At 40.7% G+C, this 26705-nt stretch overlaps 1 protein-coding gene across 6 annotated transcripts in view; it reads left to right on the top strand.

Annotated features, from left to right (window-relative positions):
• IL20RA (interleukin 20 receptor subunit alpha) overlaps positions 1-13244 on the top strand; it is a 33128-nt gene extending 19884 nt beyond the window's left edge. For all 6 annotated transcript variants that reach the window (XM_005210962.5, NM_001206342.1, XM_059889621.1 and 3 more), the window contains 5 exon segments: positions 3512-3690; positions 5045-5220; positions 5793-5937; positions 10048-10187; positions 12355-13244. In XM_005210962.5, the coding sequence (XP_005211019.1) occupies positions 3512-3690; positions 5045-5220; positions 5793-5937; positions 10048-10187; positions 12355-13146 (1432 nt within the window). In that variant the 3' untranslated portion in view covers positions 13147-13244.
• Positions 13245-26705: the final 13461 nt, after the last annotated feature.

Here is a 26705-nt window from a genome sequence, read left to right as displayed (position 1 = left end):
ATTTTCTTAATTTAAACTATCTTATTAAAAGATATTAAGAACAAATATCTTGTGGTGATGAAACATTTGAACTGCAGTGATTCATTTCAGTTTAATTTCTTTCTCATTAAAGTTCAAATCAAATTTACGATTTTTATTAAAATCATAAGTATGGCATAATCGAGTTTTTGTCTATGTATTCAATTATTGAATCCTTCTTCTGGATACATATAAGCACAGTGAGATGTACAGAATCACACGTACCAAATGCTTTGGGGTAATGGGCTTCAGGGTAATTTATTTATCTCTCCATTATACTTTTTTCAGTGTGTGAGTTTAAAAAATGTACCATATTTACAAATAAAAACAATAATGTCATTTTTGTCTTTGAAAAAAAATATTCTGACCATTAAAGGTAGTAGAAGACTTTGGCTGCTATTCACAATGACCTCATTTATCTGGAACCTCATGCTCATTGCCATTGAGTTTCTCAGGAACCAGTATTTTAGGGAAGAGGCATCACTCTGTCAAGAGAAATGGCTCATGAGTGTGCCCTTGCCTCGTTTTCCAATAGGTGGAGCAAGGAGCTTGCTCTTTTCTTCATGTGTTTGTGTGATTCAGAAAAGGATTTTTTAAAAAAGAGAGTCATCACTGCTCTGAGAGCAGATAATTTAGATTATTTGCATTTCAAAAAAGAATATTTGAAAATAAACTTTCCATTTTGGAGTTCTTACAGCCCCTGTACATGTGGATGGTGGGCAGGAATACAGGGCTGTGTGTGTCACCAACAGATTCCATGCTCGGTTCCGAAGGCAAACAGTCCTGGGTTCACAGACAGGCTGTGGACCTGGCTGGTTATAGATTATATGTTTTTACTTTTGAGTGAAGCTTGTTTCCAAGTAAAAGATGAAATTTTAGCAAAAGTTTAAACTATATCTACGCGAGGAATTTAATGCAGAAAATATAGTGTAGCATTAAAAGCACAAATTTTAGCCTCAGAGAAAGCGGTTCAAATCCGCTATGCCTGTTCCTAGTCAGACTAACTTGAGCAGCTCCATTAACATCACTGAGCCTCGATTTCCTCATCTGTAAAATGGGATGAATACAATGGTACCCACCTCCAAGGGTTATTATGACAATTAAATGAGATAAAGCTTTCATATCCTAAGCACGCATCATGCTTAACGGCACTTGATAAATGTTTCCTGCTGTTACCAGAAAGCAGTCGGAGACCACCTAGAGCCCCACATGACTTTTGGGCATGGATAAACATCATTGGTGTAGCATTTATTGTGGGATTCATGTCTATCAGCTTGTCAAACTTACAAAGCATTATATCCAGAACTTGGTCAAGAGTATTTCTCCTTCAACACCTATCATGGGATGCTGCACTGGCCTTGGCAGAGTCAGGAAGTTTGAGGAGAAAGGGTCACATAGGCGATGGCAGTATTTTTCTAGCCACTAGTCAAGACCTGTTGGTGAGCCATGAAATCAATTTTGAGGGACATAACTAGCATGCCAAGGTTTAGGATGGTGTGGAGGGGATTAGAGTAATAAAATAACTGAGTGCCTGGCATGTAGTAAAGTTGTATGATCTTATAAAACCTTTGTTTTAGTATATGAGATATATGTATGAACTGTGTCACAGTGTGAAATGTATTTCTTTCTGTGGCTCACCATCACAGAAGGTGACAAAAGTGTGCAAGCCCCTTGGCATGGTGATTACTTGAATTGTAGAAATTGGTCAACAAACTCTTATTTCTTTTTATCTTTTTCAAGATTTTTTTTTATGTGAACCGTTTTTGAAGTCTTTATTGATTTTTTACAATATTGCTTCTGTCTTATGTTTTGGCTTTTTGGCCAAAGCATGTGGGATCTTAGTTCCCCAACCAGGGATCAGACTCACACTCCTTGGATTGGAAGGCAAAGTGTTAAGCACTGGACGGCCAGTAATGTCCCTAGATCTAACTACATTTTTAGTGTTTTCTGGTAACTATGGTACTTAGGAAACAGGAGATGTTTACTTTCAGGACTCTGTTGCCATATTCTGAAAAGGGAAGATACCCTTAGGCTTTGGCAACACTTGATAAAGTTGGCAATTTCTCCTCCTCAACACATAGTCTTCCCTTGACTTTTGTGATGTCTGTTTTTCTTTTTCCTTCTCCCTCTTTAGCTGCTATTTCTGAGGATACTTTGTATCTCAGCTTTAAATGTTGATGCTCCTGAAAGTTTATCCTAGGCTTTTCTTTGTCTCCATGGATAATTTCATTCATGCCCGTGCCTTCAATGAGCAGCTTTATGTCACTGATTTCAAAATCCCTACCTCCCACGCACACCTTTCTGCTGAGCTCCAGCTCCTTCCGGGCACCTGCATTCAGATACCTTTCACACATATCTTAAGCTCAACGTGTCAAAAACTGAACTCGTCTTTCCTTCCTCCCCGTCCCCCACTCCCCATTTCTCAAACCCACTCTTCCACATTCCTGATCTGGAAAATGTTACCACCATTCTACCTATCTATCCTGGACAGAAAGAGATGTAATGCTTAACACCTTCTTTTCCATCATCTTTTATGTGCACTCAGTCACCAAGTCTTGTCTCCTGATATTTCTTACTTTTGCCCTGTCGTTCATTCCACTGTCACCATACTTGTACAATCCACCTACATATTCCGCCGGGACCACTGCAGCATTCTCTTCAACTGTTCCCCAGTCTGACACTCATGACCGATCACGTTCTCTCCGCTACCACTAGAGTTAATAGCTCGACACACGTAATAGCCCAACATGCCTGCTTTAATCCTTTCAGTAGCCTCTCTTGCAACCCTGTCTCTTACACTTGGCTCATCCCATGTCTCTTAAACTCTCAATACCTCAGTTTCTCCCACCTGAAAAGTGCTAGAAATATCCCCCCTCCCTATTTGCTGTGTTATGTTTTTGATAAAGGAGAGGAAAAATCTATATAAACAACCTAGTCTGTATCATCATTATCACTATGATCATCGAAAATGCAGATTTGGAAATGAACTCCAACCTAGTGAATTTTCCCTAGAACCCTTGAAGGCAAGTATATTTTTAAATTTTATGAAAATGTCAAGAAGAATTTCTAAGAAAAAAAGTAATTTTTCTTAAAACATCCCATCCAAAACAAACAAACAAAAAATATCCATCAAACTGACCTTGGTATGCATGTGGGCTGTAAACTTACATAGAAAAATTGATCACACAATCTGTAAAATGTATACTGTAGCCCAAGAATAATAATAAAATACATGCTTTCAAATGTACTATCCACATTATAATTCACAGAAAGGAAAGATGATTACAGAAACTCTGACTCATGCTCCTGACAGCTAATGAAAAAAATTGCTAGCAGCAAAAGTAGATTCTTTTTTATCTCAGTGACAGGCACTTTTGTTGCTTTGAAGAGAAGGTCTTAAGTTCCATTCAGTTTTATATAATGACTGTTTTTGTTTCCTATTGTAAAGCATGGAGAGCACCTCATTGTTGATTCACAGTTTTCTTCTCAGCAGATATGGGCAAAAGAAATGGCTGAATAAATCTGAATGCAGAAATATCAGTAGGACCTACTGTGACCTCTCTGCTGAAACTTCTGACTATGAACATCAATATTATGCTAAAGTTAAGGCCATGTGGGGAACAAATTGTTCCAAATGGGCAGAAACTGGACGATTCTATCCTTTCTTAGAAAGTAAGTAGCTCAGTCCTGTATTAAATAAAGTATCAAGTTCATCTGACCTAATGTAACAATCTCTGCCTCATACATAGCCTCCTCCAAATCCCAGTGCTCTGCTTGGCTCTCTTCTGCGCTCTGTCCATTAGGTGGAGTGACCGGCCCAATACTGGGTACTTCACCTTACTGTATCTCAGAGCCTCATCTTCAGAAAAAAAGGTTTGACCAAGTGTCTCTCAAATTGCTCCCCGATCCAGAATTGACACTAGAGGCCAAACTGTCAAATTTTGATTTTGTTTTATTGCTCAATTGAGACTGTATAATTTCAGGAACAACTGACAGATTTATCTTAATGTTGCGGTTTTAGAAACTATTTGACTATTTTAGTCACCCACAGGGTGACTAAAGATTGTTTTCAGGAGGGAGGTTCAAGAGGGAGGGATATATGTGTACCTATGGCTGATTCACATTGTTGTACAGCAGAAACTAACACAACATGGTAAAGCAATTATCCTCTAATTAAAAATAAGTTTAACAAAAGACTGTTCTGATCACCAAACTAAGTCTCTGCTTGTTATAAACTCGATAGAGTGATGACGTAATTTCTAGGTATAAATCAGAATGAGGCAACATCTTCCTGGTATTTGCTTTTTAAATTTTTCCATCCCCAATCTAAGACTGATTCGGCCATAGAGGACCCACTCAGAGCTGCCAGGATGACATTTACAAGTGCTCCCTGAGTTCTGGAGCTGGCACCTTTCCCTTGCTGCCCTTCTAGATCAGAAGTCAGCAAACCAGAGCCTCAGACTAAATACAGCACCCTACTCGTTTCTATTTTTCTACAGGACAAGAATGGTGTTTACATTTATATAAATAATAGTTGCAACAGAGATCACGTGGCCTGCAAAGCCTAAAATACGACCTGTACCTTTGTGATAAAAGTTTGCTAATCTCTGTTCTAGATCATTCTCCCAAGGTTACATCCCCAAAGGTCTTTAGCAGTGCTTCATTTCTCCACTGCTGATCTTTACAAACACATCAAATCTGATTAATGTTATTTATCACATTATAATGTCAGGTCATAGTAGTGTTGCAAATACGTTTAATTGTATTTACTATCCTCTAGTACTGTTTATCTAAGTAACTAGGAACTGCATGTGACTAAGTAAATCAGCTGCTTTAACACTGTATCAGAGTCTGTGACTTGATTATTTCAAAATTTGGTATAACTTGGGTCTAGGTGAGCATTCTGAGGCACTTCAAATAAGAAGATGGGGTTTAGAGCTTTGATCCCAGTAGAATTATACTGTAGCTTCATCCAAGGTGTTTTCTACATCTGAACATGATAATTCCCTCTCCCCTCCCCTTTAAGCACAAATTGGCCCACCAGAGGTTGCTTTGACTACTGATGAGAAATCCATTTCTATTGTTCTGACGGCTCCAAAGAAGTGGAAGAAAAATCCAGAAGAAAGCTCTATTTCCATGCAACAAATATACTCTAATCTGAAGTATAATGTGTCTATATATAATACTAAATCCAATAGAACGGTAAGCCTGAAATGGAATGGGGACCTGTAATCTGTGTCACTTTCTGAAGCTAATGCTGGAACATGCAGCCCTGATTCTAAAATTCCCAGCATGTGAATCTGGGAAAGTGTGTTACTCAAAAGTGATGCCTTGCAGGATACAGATGAAGGTGATGCATAGAAATTTAAAGAGCTACCTTCAGATTTTCCTTACAGAAAGTATCTGCTATGATGTTGTTGCTATCATGTAGAGCAATTGTCCACCTCACTTTGATGGAGAGTTTCTGCTTGCTTAACATCTGCCAGTCACTCTCCGAGAAAAGAAAAAAATATTAGGAAGAACACAGGACAAAGCTGAATAAGAAATCCCTCCTATGTCATTATTTAGAATTGTTCCCACAATTTGTTCAGTTCCTGACCACATCCTGCCAAGCTTAAGGGAAAAGTTATTTTAAAGCTATTGCTAAAAAGAAAACTCATAGTGATAGTGAAGGACTTACTGGTACCTCCATCTTTTATTTCTTTCTGTCATTGTTTGTCTGGGGGTTGCTGGAAATTTTTGGCTCTAACTGTGTTTGCAATTCCCTATCCTAGTGGTCCCAGTGTGTGACAAACCACACTCTGGTGTTCAGCTGGCTGGAGCCGGGCACTCTGTACTGTGTACTCGTGGAGTCCTTTGTCCCAGGCCCTCCTCGCCTCACTCACCCTTCTGAGAGGCAGTGTGTCAGTACTCTAGAAGGTAAGCTTTGAAAATCTCATCTGATCTAAGGAAGGAAATCTGGTAAAACTAGAAGGAAGTATGGCAGTATAGACAAGGTTTTGACAAATCCATGTCTACCAGAAACAGGCTGAAGCGAAGGCAGAAACAACCATCCCCAGACAGCCTGGGACTCTGCCTCTGAACTTGACTCACAGTGTTTTCACGTCCTGGGGAATTCTCAGTACAGGTCCTGGCATCCACTGCCAATATCACTCTGCCTTGCAGAAATAGAATTATAGGAATTTTTATTCACATGGTCTTTCTTCTTTAAATCTATAATCACTCTGATCAGTAGAAGTCCTTTGGGTCTTAAAGAACATCAGATGATGTTATTCCTAGAAACAGACAGTACCCTAAAAACACTTTAAGATAGTGTTTGGCTTCTCCTCCAGAATACAAATTAGAGACTGTGTGGATTGTGTTCAAATATTACTCGCTGGCTGTGGGAGGGCCTGGGGTCAGCAAATCAGTTATTACTCTTTCTGTTTTATGATTGCTTCTCTCTCTTTCTATTTGCCTCCTTCTCATGTTTTCTGAACTTGGCTGACAAGGAAGTACGGTTGAAGATTCTTGTTCCTGTTAGGAGACTAGAGTTAGGAGCTTGGCATTTGTTTAATTGTTCTTCCCTGAGGGAGGGTCCTCCTGATGGCTTAGACAGTAAAGAATCAGCCTGCAATGCAAGAGACCTAGGTTTGATCCCTGAGTCGGGAAGATCCCCTGGAGAAGGGAATGGTACCCCACTCCAGTATTCTTGCCTGGAGAATTCCATGGACACAGGAGCCTGGTGGACTCGCAAAAGTGGGGTTTCAAAAGAGTCCAACACGACAGAGTGACTGACACTTTCCCTGAGAGTGGTTAAGACCTTGAACTCAAAACATAAAAGTTAAAAATAAATCCTAAAGTTTGCCTTCATGGAACAGCTCTTCATCCATTCTTGTTTCTCTCTTCCAAATGTTCTGGCCTTCCACATGAAACAACCATTTTCCCCCAAGCCCTTATCATCACAGCTATGGGACAGGAATGGTGACAGAATCCCTGTTTTCCTCTCTCCTCATGCCTTCCACATTTTGAGATGAAACTGTCCCAGGGATTAAAGAGGGAATTTTGTGAATACATATCAAAAATGAAAAGCCTTATGTTTGAATCTCCATCCTTATCATACCTTCCCCTTTTAAACAAAGGATTCTCTACCATATGTCCAATACAATTAAAATGCAAAACAAGCAAAAGGCAAAACAAAGCAGATTGAGGAAATCATTTTTGTATTTGGAAGAGTGTTCTGTTTACTAACAGCTTGATCAGTGGCCAAATGGTAGGAATGAATTCCCAGTAGAAATCATTCAAGCCATTGGCAAAGCTAAAGCAACTAAAATACAGATTAAATTAAATACTTCCCAGTAAGCAGATGGAACTGACTTTCTCACTAGTCCTGGAAAAGTAACAAAACAACAAGGTTCCATTTCAGGTTCTGACCTTTTCTTGATCTCCTAGCTGTTGATCAACCCAGGTACCTTTCTAAGACACCACTATGAGGGGCTACTTTTTCAAAAACTTGCTATTACCTCTTTTGCGACTATTCTTAGAAATATTTCTGTTCTCCAAAATCCCCCAATTCCTAAAATATAGATACAGATTATCAAGTGATTGTTGCAAACTTGTGCTGGTGCCATCAGTCATTGTTGTCGCAGCCCTGTTTAAGCAGGGTGAGTTTAGTCCAGAGATCAGAGATTGTATTAAGAGGTCTGGACTGACTGGGATTGACATATACACACTAGAATAAATAGATAACTAAGAAGGACCCACTATATAGCATAGGGAACTCTACTCAATACTCTGTAATTGCATGTATGGGGAAAGAATCTAAAAGAGTAGATATATGTTTATGTATAACTGATTCACTTTGCTGTATATCTGAAACTAACACAACATTGTAAACCAGCTAAACTCCAATACAAATTTTTTTTTTTTAATAAAGAGGACTGGGCTGAGTTGTAGCCTGAAGTAGGAGCAGGTGATACTCAGTCACCTGCCACATCTGCATTATTGGTGTCTTTCTATGTGGAACGTGTAGACCGATGCACTCTCGGGTGGAAGAACCTGCAGTTAGACCCATGTACCTGGACCTTTCCTACTGGCATTTGTTGACCAGAAGTCCATGATGCTTCTCTTTCCATTTTTTAACTGGACAGTTAACCAGACAGTGACTTGGCAGCTTTCTCCCAGGACTAGGCATCCAGAGCATCCACTGTCTGCATGGGTTAGAATGCTCTCGGGACACGCCTGCTGATTGTATTAGTATGTAATGAATGGCCTTCCAGGTGGCTCAGTAAAGAATCCACCTACCGGTGCAGGAGCCACAGGAAATGGTGGGTTTGATCCCTGGGTCAGGAGTGTCCCCTGGAAGAGGAAATGGCAACCCATTGCAGTGTTCATGCCCAGATAATCCCCTGGACAGAGGAGCCTGGTGGGCTCCTGGGGTCCCTGGGGTTACAAAGAGTCAATAGGGGTCACAAAGACACAACTAAGCGACTGAGCACACAGGCGCAATGCCCTAGAACGTTTGTCATTTGTGCTAAAGCGGCCCCTTTTTCTACAGCTGTATTGGTCACAATTCTCTGGAGAACACAACATACATAATCTTTATATGTATATACACAAAGAGGGAGAGAAAAGGACTTATTTTAAGGAGTTGACTCACATGATTTTGAAGGCACAGGGTAAATTCAAAATCCACAGGGCAGGTCAGCAGGCTGGAGAACCAAAGAAGAGTTGATGTTACAGTTCTTGTCTGAAAGTGATCAGGTAGCAGAATTCTCTCCTCCAGAGGAGTGGGGAGTAATCAAGTCTTTTTTCTATCAAAGCCCTCAACTGATTGGATGAGGCTCACCCACATTATAGAGGGTAATCTGGTTTACTCAAGACTACTCATATAAATGCTGCTGCTGCTGCTAAGTCGCTTCAGTCGTGTCCGACTCTGTGCGACCCCATAGACAGCAGCCCACCAGGCTCCCCCGTCCCTGGGATTCTCCAGGCAAGGACACTGGAGTGGGTTGCCATTTCCTTCTCCAGTGCATGAAAGTGAAAAGTGAAAGTGAAGTTGCTCAGTCATGTCCGACTCTTAGCGACCTCATGGACTGCAGCCCACCAGGCTCCTCCATCCATGGGATTTTCCACGCAAGAGTACTGGAGTGGGGTGCCATTGCCTTCTCCGCATATAAATGCTAATCTCATCTAAAAAAAGTTTTCACAGAAGCATCTGAAATAATGTTGGACCAAATAACTGGGTACCTTGGCCTACATAGATTGACATGTAAAATTAACCCTTTCAATTTTCAGGTACCCCATAGAAGCTTAGCAAATATAAATTAGTCACAGTGAGTCCTGTCTATCAACCATACAGTCTGATCAGTGGTGATCCAGAACTACTTTTATTAAAACTGTTCAGCAGATCTTTTCATTCCTCTATGGACTTTTAAATTCACCATGCACCTACAGGACAGCAGGACCTGGAAGAGAGTTACTGCCATTCTCAGCACATACCACCTCAGCCACCGCCCACACGCATCCCCACGCTCCAGACCTACCAGAAGGCCTGGCCAACTGTGTCGGATGGTTCTATCTGTTACATAGAAGATGACACCATATGTTCTTCTCCTCTCCCGAATATATGGAAAAGATTGAGTCAAATGAGAGATGTGGAAACGTGGAGCAGCTTAATGGGATCGTCACAAGAGGGTTTTATTTGGTTTGCAGTGCTCTGAGTTGCCTTAATACACACTTAACTTCAAATATAAGGACCAGTATGAGTCTCATAGCCAAATATAAGCTATTGGAATATCTGCTGATTTGGGTTGTTAAGGCATCGTTGCCGTAAAGGTTTGAGACAAGTCCAGATGATTCCTTAAGGCCATCTATTGTTAGAGTAAGAATTCTGAGATCCCTTATAACATTTAGCTCAAGCTTCTCAGTTTATAAATGATAAAACTTAATTTTTAAACTGATCTCTGCAAAGTCGCTTGACATTAGCAATGTTTTCCCACCCCACCAAATCACAACTATCTACCCCACCTCGCTTTTCTGTTTTCACAGATCAAACAACAGCATTGGAGGTTAAAATCATCCTCTGGTATGTTTTGCCCATATCTGTTACTGTGTTTATTTTCTCTGTGATGGGCTACTCTATGTACAGATATATCCATGTCGGCAAAGAGAAACACCCAGCAAATCTGGTGAGTGCTTACTGTGGTAAAGGCATTATAACACACCTCCAAGAAGATAGAAAAGGACATTCTAGAACAGATACCATTCCTTTTGTGGGCAGAGTGAGTTTCAAGTTAGAGTTGAGTTAAAAACACTTTCTGTACTAGGTTAGCTCATTAATATAACTAAAGAGAAAGATTCCTTTACTTTGACAAAGACTTTATATACTGAACAGATTAGACTAGGTCTTGAGGTACACACATAAATTGTTATGATCCATGCCCCTTCAGAGGCTTAAATCTAGTTTGGAACTAGAATTTTTAAATGATATGTGAAGACTAAGATGAAAGTGAGTTCTTGGGACTCTTGAGGGTACAGAAAGGGCAGTGGCACCCTACTTGGAAGATCAGAAGGAATTTCATGCCAGGGCTTGGTCATGAATGTTGAGAGAGTTAGGGCACCTACCACAGGCAGAAAAAATAGCCGAGTCAAAGGTGGGTGGATATTTGGAAAACCACATAATATTTCTAAACCACAAGATTCCTGATAAGGAACTATGAAAGAGACTGAGGGAGTAAGGCCAAGTAATGGGAGAATTGGGTGCTATTCTAAGGAATTATCTAGCCCAAGGTGCTATTCTTGGGCTTCATTGTGTTTGCAAAACTCTGTCGGGTTTTGGGTTGGAATCATCAGGGTCAATATTGAGTTTTAGATACATCTGGGTAGTGTAAAGGTCTACTTTAAGGGGAGGAAGCCTAGAACCAAAAAAGCAGCTAGGAGACTGTGAGAGTTGTCCAGGAGAGAAGATAAGAGTCTAAAAGAGGAGAGTGGGAGATAGGGCTGGAGACAGACACGGAGTGGAAACACATTTAGGGGGAAAGTAGCCAGGACTTCATCACTCACAGCAAGGAGAAGTAAGAAGGTAGAAGAGGGAACAAACCTTATGCTTCTAGACCATGTACTAGAGGGCTTCCAAGGGCTGAGCATATTTTAACAAGCAAAAATTATTTCTTTGGGAATTATCAAAATACATGTTCATATGTACATGATACATATGTGCATTTCTGTTCTGTTTTAAAACATTTCTATTGTTCTGCCTTCATTTAGGTTTCAGAGTTAGCTTTTTAATGAGATAGGGAGACCTTTCCTAGGAGGAAAAGGCACAGGAGAACTGACCATGTGTGGCTTTTTGAAACCAAAGCTTTCATAAAAGAATGATGTTGGAGTTGCTATTTTCTAGTTAAATGAAATCACATCATAGCGTGGACAGTGAGAACTGGAACGTAATTCATGGTCAACAGTCTAAATCGGCACCGTCCACGTATCCCCAGGAAAATGTTAATCTTAAACAAGTTTCCTCCCACGATCTAGAGTTTCTCCATCTACTATGAACTGGCAGGTGAATTTCCGATTTTGGCCCTATTATAGCATAGTGTAGGGAGGCAGTTAGTTAAACCATCTCTAGTCGTGTGCTTACTTCCCTTTTTACACCTAGTTTTCATACCCTTCCACATTTCCTGTCCAGAGTATATGCAAAAAAGAGCTGGTGGCCCAGAGGATGATTTATTGATAAGTACATTTAAACTATAATTAGAGCTTCCCTGGTGGTTCAGGTGGTAAAGAACCTGCCTGCAGTGCAGGAGACCTGGGTTCGATCTCTGGGCCAAGAAGATCCCCTGGAGAAGGGAATGGCTACCCACTCCAATATTCTTGCCTGGAGAATCCCAGAGGAGCCTGGCAGGCTACAGTCCATAAGGTCGCAAACAGTGGGACATAACTGAGTGACTTTCACTTTCAAACTGTAATTAACAAAGGAATTTCAAAACCTCTATTTGTTTTCACCCCTCCTGACACAGCAGGAATTCTGATTTTACAGAATTTAAAACTGAGGCTCCAGAATTTAAATAACCCCCTTGAATGCCCCGAGCCAATTAGAGGAAGGGGCAATCACACCCTGACCCTTGGATTAGATCGGGACCACCCAGGGAACCACTTTTCACTGCCCTGTGCAACTTGGGTCCCCTGGGTCCAGGTGAGGGAGGTTTCCTGTGTATTCCAAGCATAACTTTAACTTTCATGAGCTGGTAAGTATAGGCCTTTAAAACCATGTGGGGACAGTATAAATTCTAACTAACAGCTGTTTTTAATGTCTCCCTAAAGTGAAAAGATGAAAACTGTTCTATTCTCTCTTTTTAGGTTTTGATTTATGGAAATGAATTTGACAAAAGATTTTTTGTACCTACTGAAAAAATTGTGATCAACTTCATCACCCTCAATATTTTGGAGGATTCTAAAACTTCTTCCAAGGATATAAGTGTAATGGAGAAAAGCAGTGAGGCATCAGACCTGAATGAGCCCATCGAGGACCAGGAACCCCACTGGGAGGATGTGGGGGCGGAACACCTGGGCTATGTGTCACATGCGGTGGACATCGTATGTGACTTTGAGAAAAGCTCCAAAGGGACGTCCTTAACCCAGCAAGAGCCACCCAGCAGAACAACGCCCATGGATAAAACAGTCATTGAATATGAATATGATGTAAGAAGTAGTGACATTTCTGTGGGGCCTAGAGGACAGGAGTTCAATTTGCAGGAGGAGGTGTCCCTTCAAGGAAAGATATTTGAACAACAGGCACCTTTAGCAGACTTGGGTCCACAAACACTGCTGTGTTCATATACCCCTCAGCTCAGAGACTTGGACCACCTGCGGCAGGGGCATGTGGACACAGAGGAGGGGCCAGAGGAAGAGCCGTCCACCACGCTCGTTGACTGGGACCCTCAGACTGGCAAGCTGTGTATACCTTCATTACCCAGCTTTCAACATGACCCAGAGGGATGTGGCCATCCTGAATCTGAGGGGCTCGGGGAGGAGGGCCTCTTATCTAGACTCTACCAGGACCAGGCTCCAGACAAGGCACCGGAAGAAAATGAAGCCTATCTCATGCAATTTATGGAAGAATGGGGATTATATGTACAAATGGAAGACTAACCCTCAAATGTCCCTTTGCCAGACCTCTACTGTTACAAAACATGTCAGTGCAGAGAAGTGACCCAATAATAAAGTACTGAGATAGAAGTCTACTCAGATTTCTGTGTCAGTGAGAATCACTTATTTCTTTTATTTTCATAGCACTTGCTTAGTTCTGCCTCATGTGGGTGATTTAGTCATGCATGGGGGTCTCCTGCACCAATGGTGGGCTCCCAGAGTGCAGGGGCTGACCCTCTTTGTACCCAGTAAATATTCAAAAATGTTGACCAAACTGGATGCAGGATTTATTCAGGTGGGTATACTGTAGTCTTCTTATTTATGGTTTTCTAACACTTGTACAGTTTTTCCTGGGCCTTTACCAACTGTGAAAGTGAAACTGAAAGTGTTAGTCAGTCATGTCCAGTTCTTTGCAACCCCATGGACTGTAGCCTGCCAGGCTCCTCTGTCCATGGAATTCTCCAGGCAAAATATTAGAGTGGATAGCCATTCTCTTCTTCAGGGGGTCTTCCTGACCCAGGGATCGAACCCAAGTCTCCTGAATTGCAGGCAGATTCTTTATCATCTGAACCATCAGGGAAGCCCCTATCAAGTGTATAGCACACAAAAAACATTCCATGAAGGTCATTCATTGTACAAGCGCTACTTTTTTAGAATTTGGTTTGTTTCCCAAATGATGACATACGTAAAACTTGCAAATACCTCTAAATGGGTGGGAAGTGGTCACATTTAAAGACCCTAATCCACTCTTTAGTCATAATAATCCATGTTCAGAGTGAAGGTATCAGGCAGAGATCTTGATGTCACATGATTTGGACTACAGTAAGTAGATATATTAATACTTTAGGAGAAGTTCTGGAGTGTAAACATAAATTGTTGTTATTATTTTATACTCAGAAAATATTCTCTCAATAATTTAGTGGGAGCTTTTAGTAGGGAATTAACCTAAAAGAAAATGTCACATTTTATAATAGTCTTACATTTATTTCTGGAAATGTGTTTTTCAAAAAGATATTTAGGTAGTCTATAAACCAAAACATATTTAGTAGCTGAGTCAGTTACCATTCAGTTCAGTTCAGTCGCTCAGTTGTGTCCAACTCTGCGACTCCAGGGACTGCAGCACGCTAGCCTTCCCTGTCACTCACCAACTCCTGGATCATGTTCTAACTCATGTCCATCAAGTCGGTGATGCCATCCAACCATCTCATCCTCTGTCGTCCCCTTCTCCTCCTCCTTCAATCTTTCCCATCATCAGGGTCTTTTCCAATGAGTCGGTTCTTTGCATCAGATGGTCAAAGTATTGGAGTTTCAGCTTCTGCATTAGTCCTTCCAGTTACCATTATAATATTAAATATTATATTTGAATGGACTGTGCCTCAGAGACTTTTTGGAATTTATGTGAATGAATATCCCATAACTACATAATCTTAAAATCAGCAAGTAAAGACATACAAAAGAAATGTTGAGTTAATATGTAAGGGAGAGTGTATTAAAATTTTGACATAGTTTACTGTGAGAATGAAACTATATCATAAAACAATACCAACTTTGTTAAATTTCAGTAACCATTCCCACCTCCTTCACTGTTTGCCTAGAAAATAAAAAATTCAGTAGTAACACTGTGTTAAAATATGACAGAATCTGTTAAGTTGAGCCATATAAAATTATTCATATTTGACCTGCAGAGACAACAATTTTTTTATAATTTACCTTAATGTAGGTTTGTTTTAATCATGAACTCATGATCCATTGATGCTCTTTCAGGAAAACGGATAATATCCATATTTTCTTATTTATGTTCTTGGCACAGACAACCCTGGATTCTGAAGTCATGGTCTTTTGAGATTGTCCACAAATCCAAACAGCTTCTGATCTAGCAATTTAATTTAGAGCATAATTCTATTAACCAGAGTGTCCTGTTCTTCTCAATCTTTGTAAAAATTATGCTGCTAGTTTTGAAGAACAAATGTATTATTAAGTAAATATGTAAGAGAGAGTGTATGAAAGATTTGACTTAATATACTGTGGGAACGAATGTATATCATAAAACAGTACTATCCTAGTTAAATTCCATTAGCTATTCCTTTCTCCTTCACCATTTTCTTCAAAACAGACAGCCCGTTTTGAAGAACAAATTTATTATTATTATAAAGGAAGTTCAGGAGTGGGAAAGAATGAGTTATTATTAAGAGCAAAAAGAAAATAAAGTGATTGACGACTGTTTGCTTCATTAATTTCATTCACAAAATACTTACTGAGCATCTACTGTGTCCTACCACGTGCTCATTGTAGGGAGGATAACAGCAACCTTAGGGTTATCTTAAGGATGAAAAAGCCTTGGAACATGTAAAGCACTTAGAACAGTGCCCAGCACATAGTGAGTGCAGTGCTTGTTTTCATCAAAGTGTTAGTCGTTCAGTCGTGTCTGACTCTGCAACCCCCTGGACTGGGACCCACCAGGCTCCTCTGTCCATGGAATTATCCAGGCAAGAATCCTGGAGTGGGTTGTCATTTCCTTCTCCATGTTATCATTAGTAACTTCCAAAACATGTGCTTAGCATCAAGAAGACAAGCCATTTAGACGTATGACTGCTGTGATTCAAAAGCAGAGCTCGCCTCACTGTGTTTCTCTTCCCTAAAAGTACAATAGTAATTTGCTTCCTACATTGTGCCTTCAGATTGAAATCCATCTGTGGTTTTGTAAAAGAGAATCTAATTCTGAGTTGCTCTTGACATTCTAAGCATATCAGAAGTATTAAGCCTTCGTAAAATTTTGTTTCTTCAGTACTTTGCAATATACATACACACATATACATATTCAAATGTGAGCATACAGTAGGCATGTCTTGTGGGGGGAAAGGTGGCATATTCTTTGATGTGGTGTACCTGTGTGGGTGGCAGCCATCATGCTTCCTGTTACCTCTGTGACCACAGCCTCAGCAGCTTGAAGAAGCCATCCTCTGGGGCCTCAGCAGATTCCATCCCTAGGACTGAGGTCCCAAGGGAGCTAGGAAGTTGAGGTTTCAGAATCTTGGACCAGCGCTTTCCTCCTTTCATTAGCTGTTCATCAGTTTTAGGATTTCACACACCTCTTCTACATCAGATGGTCTTTCCTCGTTAAAACACCTGCTGACGGCTCTATGTCCACACCCCATAAATTCTAAACAACCCGGTGAATAAAAACACCCTCACTACAAAGTGAGTGAGACCCAGTGTCAACACTGCTCATGGGAAGGAAGTAGGTGAAGAGGGGCATTCCCCTCAGCCACAATGTGGACAAGCTCAGATGCCCCCAGGCTGAACTCATCTCAGAGGGAAATCGGTGCAGGGTAAAATTGCTTGTACAGCCCAGAGCACAAGTCTGTGCAGCATGGTAAATCTAATGAGAACATCAAATAGAGGGCTCCATCAGTGTGGATCGGTGCACCTGGCTCATAAATCAAATTCTCTCTGGCCCACACACTACCACCCCCATGTCTTGAGATGAATTTTTGCTAAATTATCTTGAGAAGAACTTTTTTCCAATTTCCTTTGTGATTCCCCACATTGTATCTTCCATAAATCTTCTATCTGTGGTTTTTTTTTTTTTTTTCAAAGACTTTGCTCAAAAACTTAGGCCTATAATTTTTAAATAAATAATACAATAAATTAGGAGTTTCAGATTAACATATACACACTACTATATATAAAATAGACAACCAACAAGGACTCTGTAGAACAGGGAACTCTATTCAATATTCTATATGGGAAAGGCATTCTGTATTCTATATGGGAAAGGCATCTGAAATGTGTATGTATAACTGAATCACTTTGCTGTACACCATGTTGTAAATCGACTATACCCCAATATAAAATAAAAGTTAAATTAAAAATAAATACATTAAAATTTTTAATTAAAAAAGAAGAGGTTGACTACACACAAATTACCAGCAAGGTACATTACTATTTAGTTTCATGCAGCCTATTAGCTAGTTGCAGTTTTTCTCCCAAAAAGAATCCTACTGAACTCTCTCATAACTTCTTTTCACTCACTCAAAAATATGTATCTGTCTTAACTATACTTAGATTAACTTTATGAAGCACCAATCTTATTCAAACTAGAACTACTGAAATGACAGATGATGAATTATTTTTTCTGAACTTAACGCTTTAATTTTTTTTTAGTCAAATAGCAACCAAAAGTTGGCATTATTAAGAGCAACATGGATCTTAATAATGCCATGTTATTAATGGATCCTTTAAACATAACTGAACCTCTCCAAAATGTTTTTCCCGGAAATCACATCCTGCAAAGTGGCTGGATGACTATTAGATGGTCGTTTACCTTTCCTTTGAGGTGCTGGACTCTGTTGCGCTTAATTTTGACCACTTTTCCTCTTAAAGTCTTTAAGATCTTCAGTGATAGGTCCTAGAAGGCAATCTTGGCTTTTTGGGCTTTCATTCATGTTTATCACTGATTTTCCTCCAGATTTGCTTGTCTGTAGCAGCAGCAAGATTTCTGTTCTACTTTACTAGTTTTAGACTTTAACAAATCTTCCAGTTCGTTTTCATTTCTGAAAGTCAGTATAGATGTAGGGCTAAGGTTCTGAGAACATTGCTTCATCCAAAGCTCCCTTCCTGAAGGGGTGAGGGCTTGGGGGTTGCATTGCGTTTATGCCAGTTGAAGGAGGCTTCTTCTGTCCTCAGGCAAGGCTGCCTCTCTTGGGTTCTCCTACAACTGTATCTCTGGCACTTTGCTAAATTTGGAAGCAGATGAGGTATCTTCTCCTACTTCTCAACAGATTTCTTTTGGTATCTCAATCTGTCATTCTCTGAATTAAGTGGTATTTGGAGGCTTCCCACCAATTCAGACGATGGACATATGGCTCATGTTTGTGTTTTCACACCCAGGCCACGGAGACGATGAACACTGCTGGGGATAAATACCATCTGCCATTTGCCTGTCCCTGAAACTGACTTCTGTGGGATGTATGAATTAGACACTGCTCTGAGAGGTCTCACAGAGTTAACATAGTTAAGACAGTTTATTCTTCCTTCTCATGAAGTGCATTCTTCCCCACTTTGAAATTGATTTGAAATGCAGACCCTTCAGAACATTTGATGTGAGAGTGGAAAATTTTAATCCTAACTCCCCCCCGAAAGAAGGCATGGATATTGGATCTTCATTCAATTTGTCAAATTTGTGCTTCTAAAAGAATCTGGCAGCATTTGAGAAACAAAGCTATATAAGGATTGTCAACTGAAAAAAATTAGAGAACCTAGAGGTTAAGATTTATATTTTATTTGACAGACCTTCTGAGGATTTAAGCCTGGGAGGCAGTCTCTCAGGTAACTCCGAGGGGCTGCTCCGAAGAGGTAAGGAAGGAGCCAGGATATGTAGAGTTTTTGCACGAAAAATATCGGTCACAGAATATTGAGCAGTGTTCTTTGTGCTATACAGTAGATCCTTGTTGGTTCTCTATTTTAAATGTAACAGTGTGTGCATATTAATCTCAAACTCCCAATCTATCCCAATCTATTGAACACTGCTCAGTATTCTGTAATAATCTAAATGAGAAAAGTATTTGAAAAACATAGATACATGTATCAGTTCGGTTCAGTCGCTCAGTCGTGTCTGACTCTTTGCGACCCCATGAATCGCAGCACTCCAGGCCTCCCTGTCCATCACCAACTCCCGGAGTTCACTCAGACTCATGTCCATCGAGTCAGTGATGCCATCCAGCCATCTCATCCTCTGTCGTCCCCTTCTCCTCCTGCCCCCAATCCCTCCCAGCATCAGGGTCTTTTCCAATGTAGGTATAACCAAATCACTTTTCTCTACACCTGAAACTAACACAACATTGTTATTAACTATGCTTCAATATAAAATAAAAGCTTAAAAAACAGAACATCAAAAGACTACTGATAATTAAAGAAAACCAGATATCTCAAGTTAATGAATTTAGGAATTTTCTGTGTCTGGGAAGATGCAAGAGGCTGGGCTCCTTGAAATCACTCCTTTGATACTCACCTTAACTATCTAGGGCCAATATCCTGCTTTTCTCTATCCTGAAACCCCTCTTCGTGCACCATCGGGATATGGCAGGCAATGTTTTAACCCACATTGCGTGTATGCACACATACTAAATAGCTTCAGTTCAGTTCAGTTTAGTCACTCAGTCTTGTCCGACTCTTTGCAACCCCATGGACTGCAGCATGCCAGGCCTCCCTGTCCATCACCAACTCCTGGAGTCTACCCAAATTCATATCCATTGAGTTGGTGATGCCATCCATCCATCTCACCCTCTGTCGTCCCCTTCTCCGCCTGCCCTCAATCTTTCCCAGCATCAGGGTCTTTTCAAATGAGTCAGCTCTTTGCATCAGGTGGCCAAAGTATTGGAGTTTCAGCTTCAACATCAGTCCTTCCAATGAACACCCAGGACTGATTTCCTTTAGTTTAGACTGGTTGGATCTCCTTGCAGTCCAAAGGGCTCTCAAGAGTCTTCTCCAACACCACAGTTCAAAAGCATCAATTCTTCAGTGCTCAGCTTTCTTCACAGTCCAACTCTCACATCCATACATGACCACTGGAAAAACCTTAGCCTTGACTAGACAGACCTTTGTTGACAAAGTAATGTCTCTGCTTTTTAATATGCTGTCTAGGTTGATCATAACTTTCCTTCCAAGGAGTAAGTATCTTTTAATTTCATGGCTGGAGTCACCATCTGCAGTGATTTTGGAGCCCCCAAAAATAAAATCAGCCACTGTTTCCCCATCTATTTGCCATGAAGTGATGGGACCAGATGCCATGATCTTCATTTTCTGAATGTTGAGCTTTAAGCCAACTTTTTCACTCTCCTCTTTCACTTTCATCAAAAGGCTTTTGAGTTCCTCTTCACTTTCTGCCAAAAGGGTGGTGTTATCTGCATATCTAAGGTTATTGATATTTCTCCTGGAAATCTTGATTCCAACTTGTGCTTCATCCAGCCCAGTGTTTCTCATGATGTACTCTGCATATAAATTAAATAAGCAGGGTGACAATATACAGCCTTGACGTACTCCTTTTCCTATTTGGAACCAGTCTGTTGTTCCATGTCCAGTTCTAACTGTTGCTTCCTGACCTGCACACAGAATTCTCAAGAGGCAGGTCAGGTGGTCTGGTGTTCCCACCTCTTTCAGAATTTTCCACAGCTTCAGTCATGTCCAACTCATTGCGGACAGACTATAACCCTCCAGGCTCCTCTGTCGGTGGAATTTTCCAGGCAAGAATACTGGAGTGGGTTGCCATGCCCTACCCAAGGGGACTTTCCTGACCCAGGGATCAAATCTGTGTCTCTTACATCTTCTGCAGTGGCAGACAGGTTCTCACCACTAGCGCCACCTGGGAAGCCACGTTACCTTTGGCAATTTATTTAACATCTTGGAACCAAGTTCCCTCATCTGTGAACTGGGCATAAGAATTGTCCATACCTCCTAGAGTTGTGGGAGGTTTAAGGAATCAATACATTGACAGTTTTTAGAAGAGTGCCTGACACAAACTGAGTGTGTTTATCTATTAGCAGGAGAAAGATATGGAAATGAAGGAACCAGACATCTACATGGCAACCTGAATGAAATTTACAAGCATGTGGCACAAAAAGAGTGATTTCTAGAAGAATATACAGAGCATAAATCCCTTTATATAACACCTCAAAACACACAGAATTAAACACTAGTCATATATACACGGTAAAACTATAAAGAAAGCCAAAGAAATGATTAACATGAAGCAAAGTTTAGAATCATGGATACCCTCAGGGACTGAAAATCCAGGGAGCCCATGGAGCTCATGGGGATTCAACAGAATTATTAGCAGGCTCCTTAAATAAGGTGGAGACAGCGTATTCTTCTTTAAACTGTGCATGCATATTATATATGTCCTAATGTGTATATATTTAATAAAGAAAAATAGTGGAACCCAAAGCCCTGTAGTCATGTATGGATATGAAAGTTGGACTATAAAGAAAGCTGAAATGAAGTGAAGTTGCTCAGTCATGTCTGACTCTTTGCGACCCTGTGGACTATAGCCTACCAGGCTCCTCTATCCATGGGATTTTCCAAGCAAGAGTACTGGAGTGAGTTGCCATTTCCTTCTCCAAAAGAAAGCTGAGCACTGAAGAATTGATGCTTTTGATCTGTGGTGTGGGAGAAGACTCTTGAGAGTCTCTTGGACTGCAAGAAGATCAGACCAGTCAATCTTAAAGAAATCAGTCCTGAATATTCATTTGAAGGACTGATACTGAAGCTGAAACTCCAATACTTTGACCACCTGATGCGAAGAACTGACTCATTGGAAAAGACCCGGATTCTGGGAAAGATTGAAGGTAGGAGGAGAAGGGGACAACAGAGGGTAAGATGGTTGGATGCCATCACCGACTCGATGGACATGAGTGTGAGCAAGCTCTAGGAGTTGACGATGGACAGGGAAGCCTGGCGTGCTGCAGTCCATGGGGTCGCAGAGTCGGACACCACTGAGCGACTGAACTGAAAGCCCCTGAATTTTGTTTCATTCTCATAACTTGTTCTCATAACAAGGTTCCATAACTTGTGTCAGCTTTGTACCATTGGTAAAGCCATTTGGAACGATGCGAACTGTCAGACATTTTCCCTTGCAGGTCAGGAACAAGTATTTTATGGCCATATCCTGTTCACAAAGCTTCTTGGTTTCCCAAGATTTGACTATGTCTTAAAATTCTGAACAGAAAACAACTGTTGATGGATCGGTTCATTGGATTTCTGTGCCCAGTGAAGGACGTGCCCTGAAAACCTTGGCTTGACTGAGAACTGCCATTATTCAAAGACTGAATACCAAAGTCCCGACAGGAAGTGAGGAGGACATGTGATTCACATGAACTTCTGAAATGCAAGCACTTCTCTGACTCACAGGTGACAAAGAGTTAATGTCTCAGACAGGCTGGCAGTCCCCCACTGACAAAAATTACGTAGTGTAAACACATCCCTTCCTTATGAAGCAGCTAGTAGTTGATCTCTGCTGATGTTAGTATGCAGGGAAGGAGGATTAGGACTTTCAAAGGCTCTGCCTTTATACTGCAGCTCACTGCTCCTTTCTATAATAAGCTTGCCTTGGTTACACATGCTTAGTGACCATTGGCAAATAAAACGTGTTTGCTTTTCCTAAGTCCCCATATTTCCTGCCAGCCTGTTACTAGCAGCTTCCAGAATGAAAGATTTGCAAAATTACAGGTTTAAACCACACTTTCAAGTGGAAACACCTTTCATCCAGGCATAATGATGAACTTTAAACATTGAACTTTCCCCCAAACAAGGTATAAACAGAAGTATAATTAAGCCATGTGCTAATATTTCTTCTTAGCAACCCACATCATCTAAACCTCAGTCTCAAAAATCTAGAGCACGTGTTCCTCTGTTGTTGTTGTTCAGTTGCTGAGACTCTTTGCAACCCCATGGACTGCAGTTCGCCAGGCTTCCCTCAGATCAGATCAGTCACTCAGTCGTGTCTGACTCTTTGCGACCCCATGAATCGCAGCACGCCAGGCCTCCCTGTCCATCACCAACTCCCGGAGTTCACTCAGACTCACGTCCATCAAGTCAGTGATGCCATCCAGCCATCTCATCCTCTGTCGTCCCCTTCTCCTCCTGCCCCCAATCCCTCCCAGCATCAGAGTCTTTTCCAATGAGTCAACTCTTCACATGAGGTGGCCAAAGTACTGGAGTTTCAGCTTTAGCATCATGCCCCTCAACATCTCCTGGAGTTTGCCCAAGTTCATGTCCATTAAATCGGTGATGCCATCCCACCATCTCATCCTCTGTCGCCCTCTTCTCCTTCTGCCTGAGCATCACATTTTAACAAAGGCTTGAACAATCAGAAAGCATCTCAGAGTGGGTCCAATAGCCAAGATATAAGGGGAAATGTGGATGGAATCCAGGATTTAGTAAAGTCCTAACAGCTGCCACATGCAAAGGACTTTCCTATGAATGAGGACATTAGCCATGTGTTTCTTGCTTCAAAGAATGAAGTTAGGACACGTATTTGGGAGTTGCTAGAGGGCAGAGTTCAGTTCCAAGGAAGGAAGGGCTTTCTGTAATTAAGTGGCAATTCTTAATTCATGACCGTATGAGGTACTCAGATCTCTGTCATGGTTTACATTTTGAAAACACTGCTTATACTACCTTCACCTGAATAAATCTTAGTTGTTTTCATTTCAATTATCCAGAAAACTCTGCAGCAGTTAGCACTGGAGTAGAGGTTTCTTTGCTGGAGGCATCAGAGTAGACTGGTAAATACAACTTAACCAATATCTTACTGCACTCAAAATCTCAGGTATGCCTAGATCTACAAATTGTATTATTGTGCTTTTCCAACAACTAGAGAAAGTGAAAATGGAATGAACGGAGGTGGGAAGGAAGGGGGTACCTTCACAGTGCAGCAAATACCTGGGCATTGAAGGACACACTATACTTAGTAGGGAAAAGAATGTGAATAACTCCAAAAGTATTCTCCCAGGTTATTAGTTAACCTCTAGAGTGTAAACTCCATGAAGGCAGGGATTTTGATCTTCTTTTAACTGTATGTTCCCAGCACCTAAAACAGTGTCTATGATATATTAGTTGCTCAATAAATATTTGCTAATGGAAAATATGAATAAAGGGTTTTTAAAATTTATGTGAATCAGTGCCCAGAAATCGACCCACACAAATATAGTTTACTGATATTTAACCAAGATATAAAGGCAGTTCTGAAGAAAGGATAATATATTCAACAAATGGTGTTGAACAATTAAACATCCACATGTAAAAAACAGATTCTAGACAAAAACTTTGCACCTTTCACAAAAAATTAACTCAAATAGAGCATAAACCTAAATGTAAAATGCAAAACTATAAAACTTCTAGAAGAAAACATAGTAGAATAGTTGACTTTGGGGTTAGCTATAAGCTTTTAATTACAACAGCAAAACCACAATCCAGGAAGGGGTTCTTGGCTGAGAGAAGGATAAGTACTATGTCTCTGAGATGTACATACACTTTCACTTTGAAGGGAAGGTCAGAAAGAAGGCAGGTGAACCAGGAGAAGCCTGGGAGAAGAGGAGGGCAGGGGGCAGCTAAAGACCAGGAGCCCTTTTTTTTTTTTAATTTAGTTGATCAACAGAGTTGTGTTAATTTCTGCTGTATGGCAAAATGATTAGGTTATCAGTTCAATTCAGTCACTCAGTCATGTACAACTCTTTGTGACCCATGGACTGCAGCACACCAGGCTTCCCTGTCCATCACCAACTCCCAGAGCTTGCTCAAACTCATGTCTATTGAGTCAGTGATGCCAACCAACCATCTCATCCTCTGTTGTCCCCTTCTTCTCCTGCCTTCAATCTTTCCCAGCATCAGGGTCTTTCAAATGAGTCAGTTCTTCGCATCAGGTGGCCAAAATATTGGAGTTTCAGCTTCAGCATCAGTCCTTCCAATGAATATTCAGGACTGATTTCTTTTAGTTTAGACTGATTGGATCTCCTTGCAGTCCAAGAGACTCTCAAGAGCCTTCTCCAACATCACAGTTCAAAAGCATCAATTCTTCAGTGCTCAGCTTTCTTTACAGTCCAACTCTCACATCCATACATGGCTACTGGAAAAACCATAGCTTTGACTAGATGGACCTTTGTCGGTAAAGTAATGCCTCTGTTTTTTTTTTTTTTAATTCACTGTCTAGGTTGATCATAGCTTTTCTTCCAAGGACCAAGTGTCTTTTAATTTCGTGGCTGCAGTCACCATCTGCAGCGAGTTTGGAACCCAAGAAAATAAAGTCTCTTACTGTTTCCATTGTTTCCCCGTCTATTTGCCATGAAGTGATGGGACCAGATGCCATGATCTTAGTTTTCTGAATGTTGAGTTTTAAACCAACTTTTCACTCTTCTCTTTCACTTTCATCAAGAGGCTTTTAGTTCTTCTTCATTTTCTGCCATAAACATGGTGTCATCTGCATATGTGAGATTACTGATATTTCTCCCAGCAATTTTGATTCCAGCGTGTGCTTCATCCAGCCCAGCGTTTCTCATGATGTGCTCTGCATGTAAGATAAATAAGCAGGGTGACAATATACAGACTTGATGTACTCCTTTTCCTATTTGGAACCAGTCTGCTGTTCCATGTCCACTTCTAACTGTTGCTTCTTGACCTGCATACAGATTTCTCAAGAGGCAAGTAAGGTGGTCTGGTATTCCCATCTCTTTAAGAATTTTCCACACTTTGTTGTGATCCACACAGTCAAAGTCTTTGGTGTAGTCAACAAAACAGAAGTAGATGTTTTTCTGGAACTCTCTTGCTTTTTCATTGATCCAACAGATATTGGCAATTTAATCTCTGGTTCCTTTGCCTTTTCTAAATCCAGCTTGAACATCTGGACGTTCACGGTTCACACACTGTTGAAGCCTGGCTTGGAGAATTTTAAGCATTACTTTGCTAGCATGTGAGATGAGTGTGATTGTGCGATAGTTTGAACATGCTTTGGCATTGCCTTTCTTTGGGATTGGAACGAAAACTGACCTTTTCCAGTCCTGTGGCCACTGCTGAGTTTTCCAAATTTGCTGGTATATTGAGTTCAGTACTTTCATGTATGGATGTGAGAACTGGACCATAAAGAAACCTGAGTGCCGAAGAACTGATGCTTTTGAACTGTGGTGTTGGAGAAGACTCTTGAGAGCCCTTTGGACTGCAAGGAGATCAAACCAGTCAATCCTTAAGGAAATCAGTCCTGAATATTCATTGGAAGGACTGATGCTAAAGCTGAAGCTCCAATACTTTGGCCACCTGATGTAAAGAACTGACTTATTTGAAAAGACCCTGATGCTAGAAAAGATTGAAGGCAGGAGAAGACAGGGATGACTGAGAATGAGATAGTTGGATGGCATCACCAACGTGATGGACATGAGTTTGAACAGGGTCTGGGTGTTGGTGATAGATAGGGAATCCTGGTGTGCTGCAGTCCATGGAGTCTCCAAGAGTCAGATATGACTGACTGTACTTAACTGAACTGATGGAACTGGATGCCATGATCTTGGTTATTTGAATGTTGAGTTTTAAGCCAGTTTTTTCACTTTCCTCTTTCACTTTCATCAAGAGCCTCTTTAGTTCCTCTTAGCTTTCTGCCATAAGGGTGGTGTCATCTGCATATCTGAGGTTATTGATATTTCTCCCAGCAATCTCGATTTCAGCTTGTGGTTCATCCAGCCCAGCATTTCAGGTGATGTACTCTGCATATAAGTTAAATAAGCAGAGTGATAATATACAGCCTTGACATACTCCTTTCCCAATCTGGAACCAGAGGTCATGAGCAGAGACATGGTCAAAAAGAAATTAGGTTCAGAGAATTCACTTTACAAAAATACTTCAGTGTAGGCACAAGCCTATAATTACATTCATCACTGCATTGACCATAAAAAGGATTTTTAAATAATTTGAATTTTCATTAATAAAAGGTTAATTTTGTTACAACCATACAAGGCAAAACTAGGCAACCATTAGAATAAAGGAACATGTTCATATTATATTAAACAGGAAAATATTAAAAAGTG

This window comes from Bos taurus, chromosome 9, assembly GCF_002263795.3.
Source record: "Bos taurus isolate L1 Dominette 01449 registration number 42190680 breed Hereford chromosome 9, ARS-UCD2.0, whole genome shotgun sequence".
In the NCBI taxonomy this organism is placed as follows: Eukaryota; Metazoa; Chordata; class Mammalia; order Artiodactyla; family Bovidae; genus Bos; species Bos taurus.
This window is presented reverse-complemented; position numbering and strand designations above follow the sequence as displayed.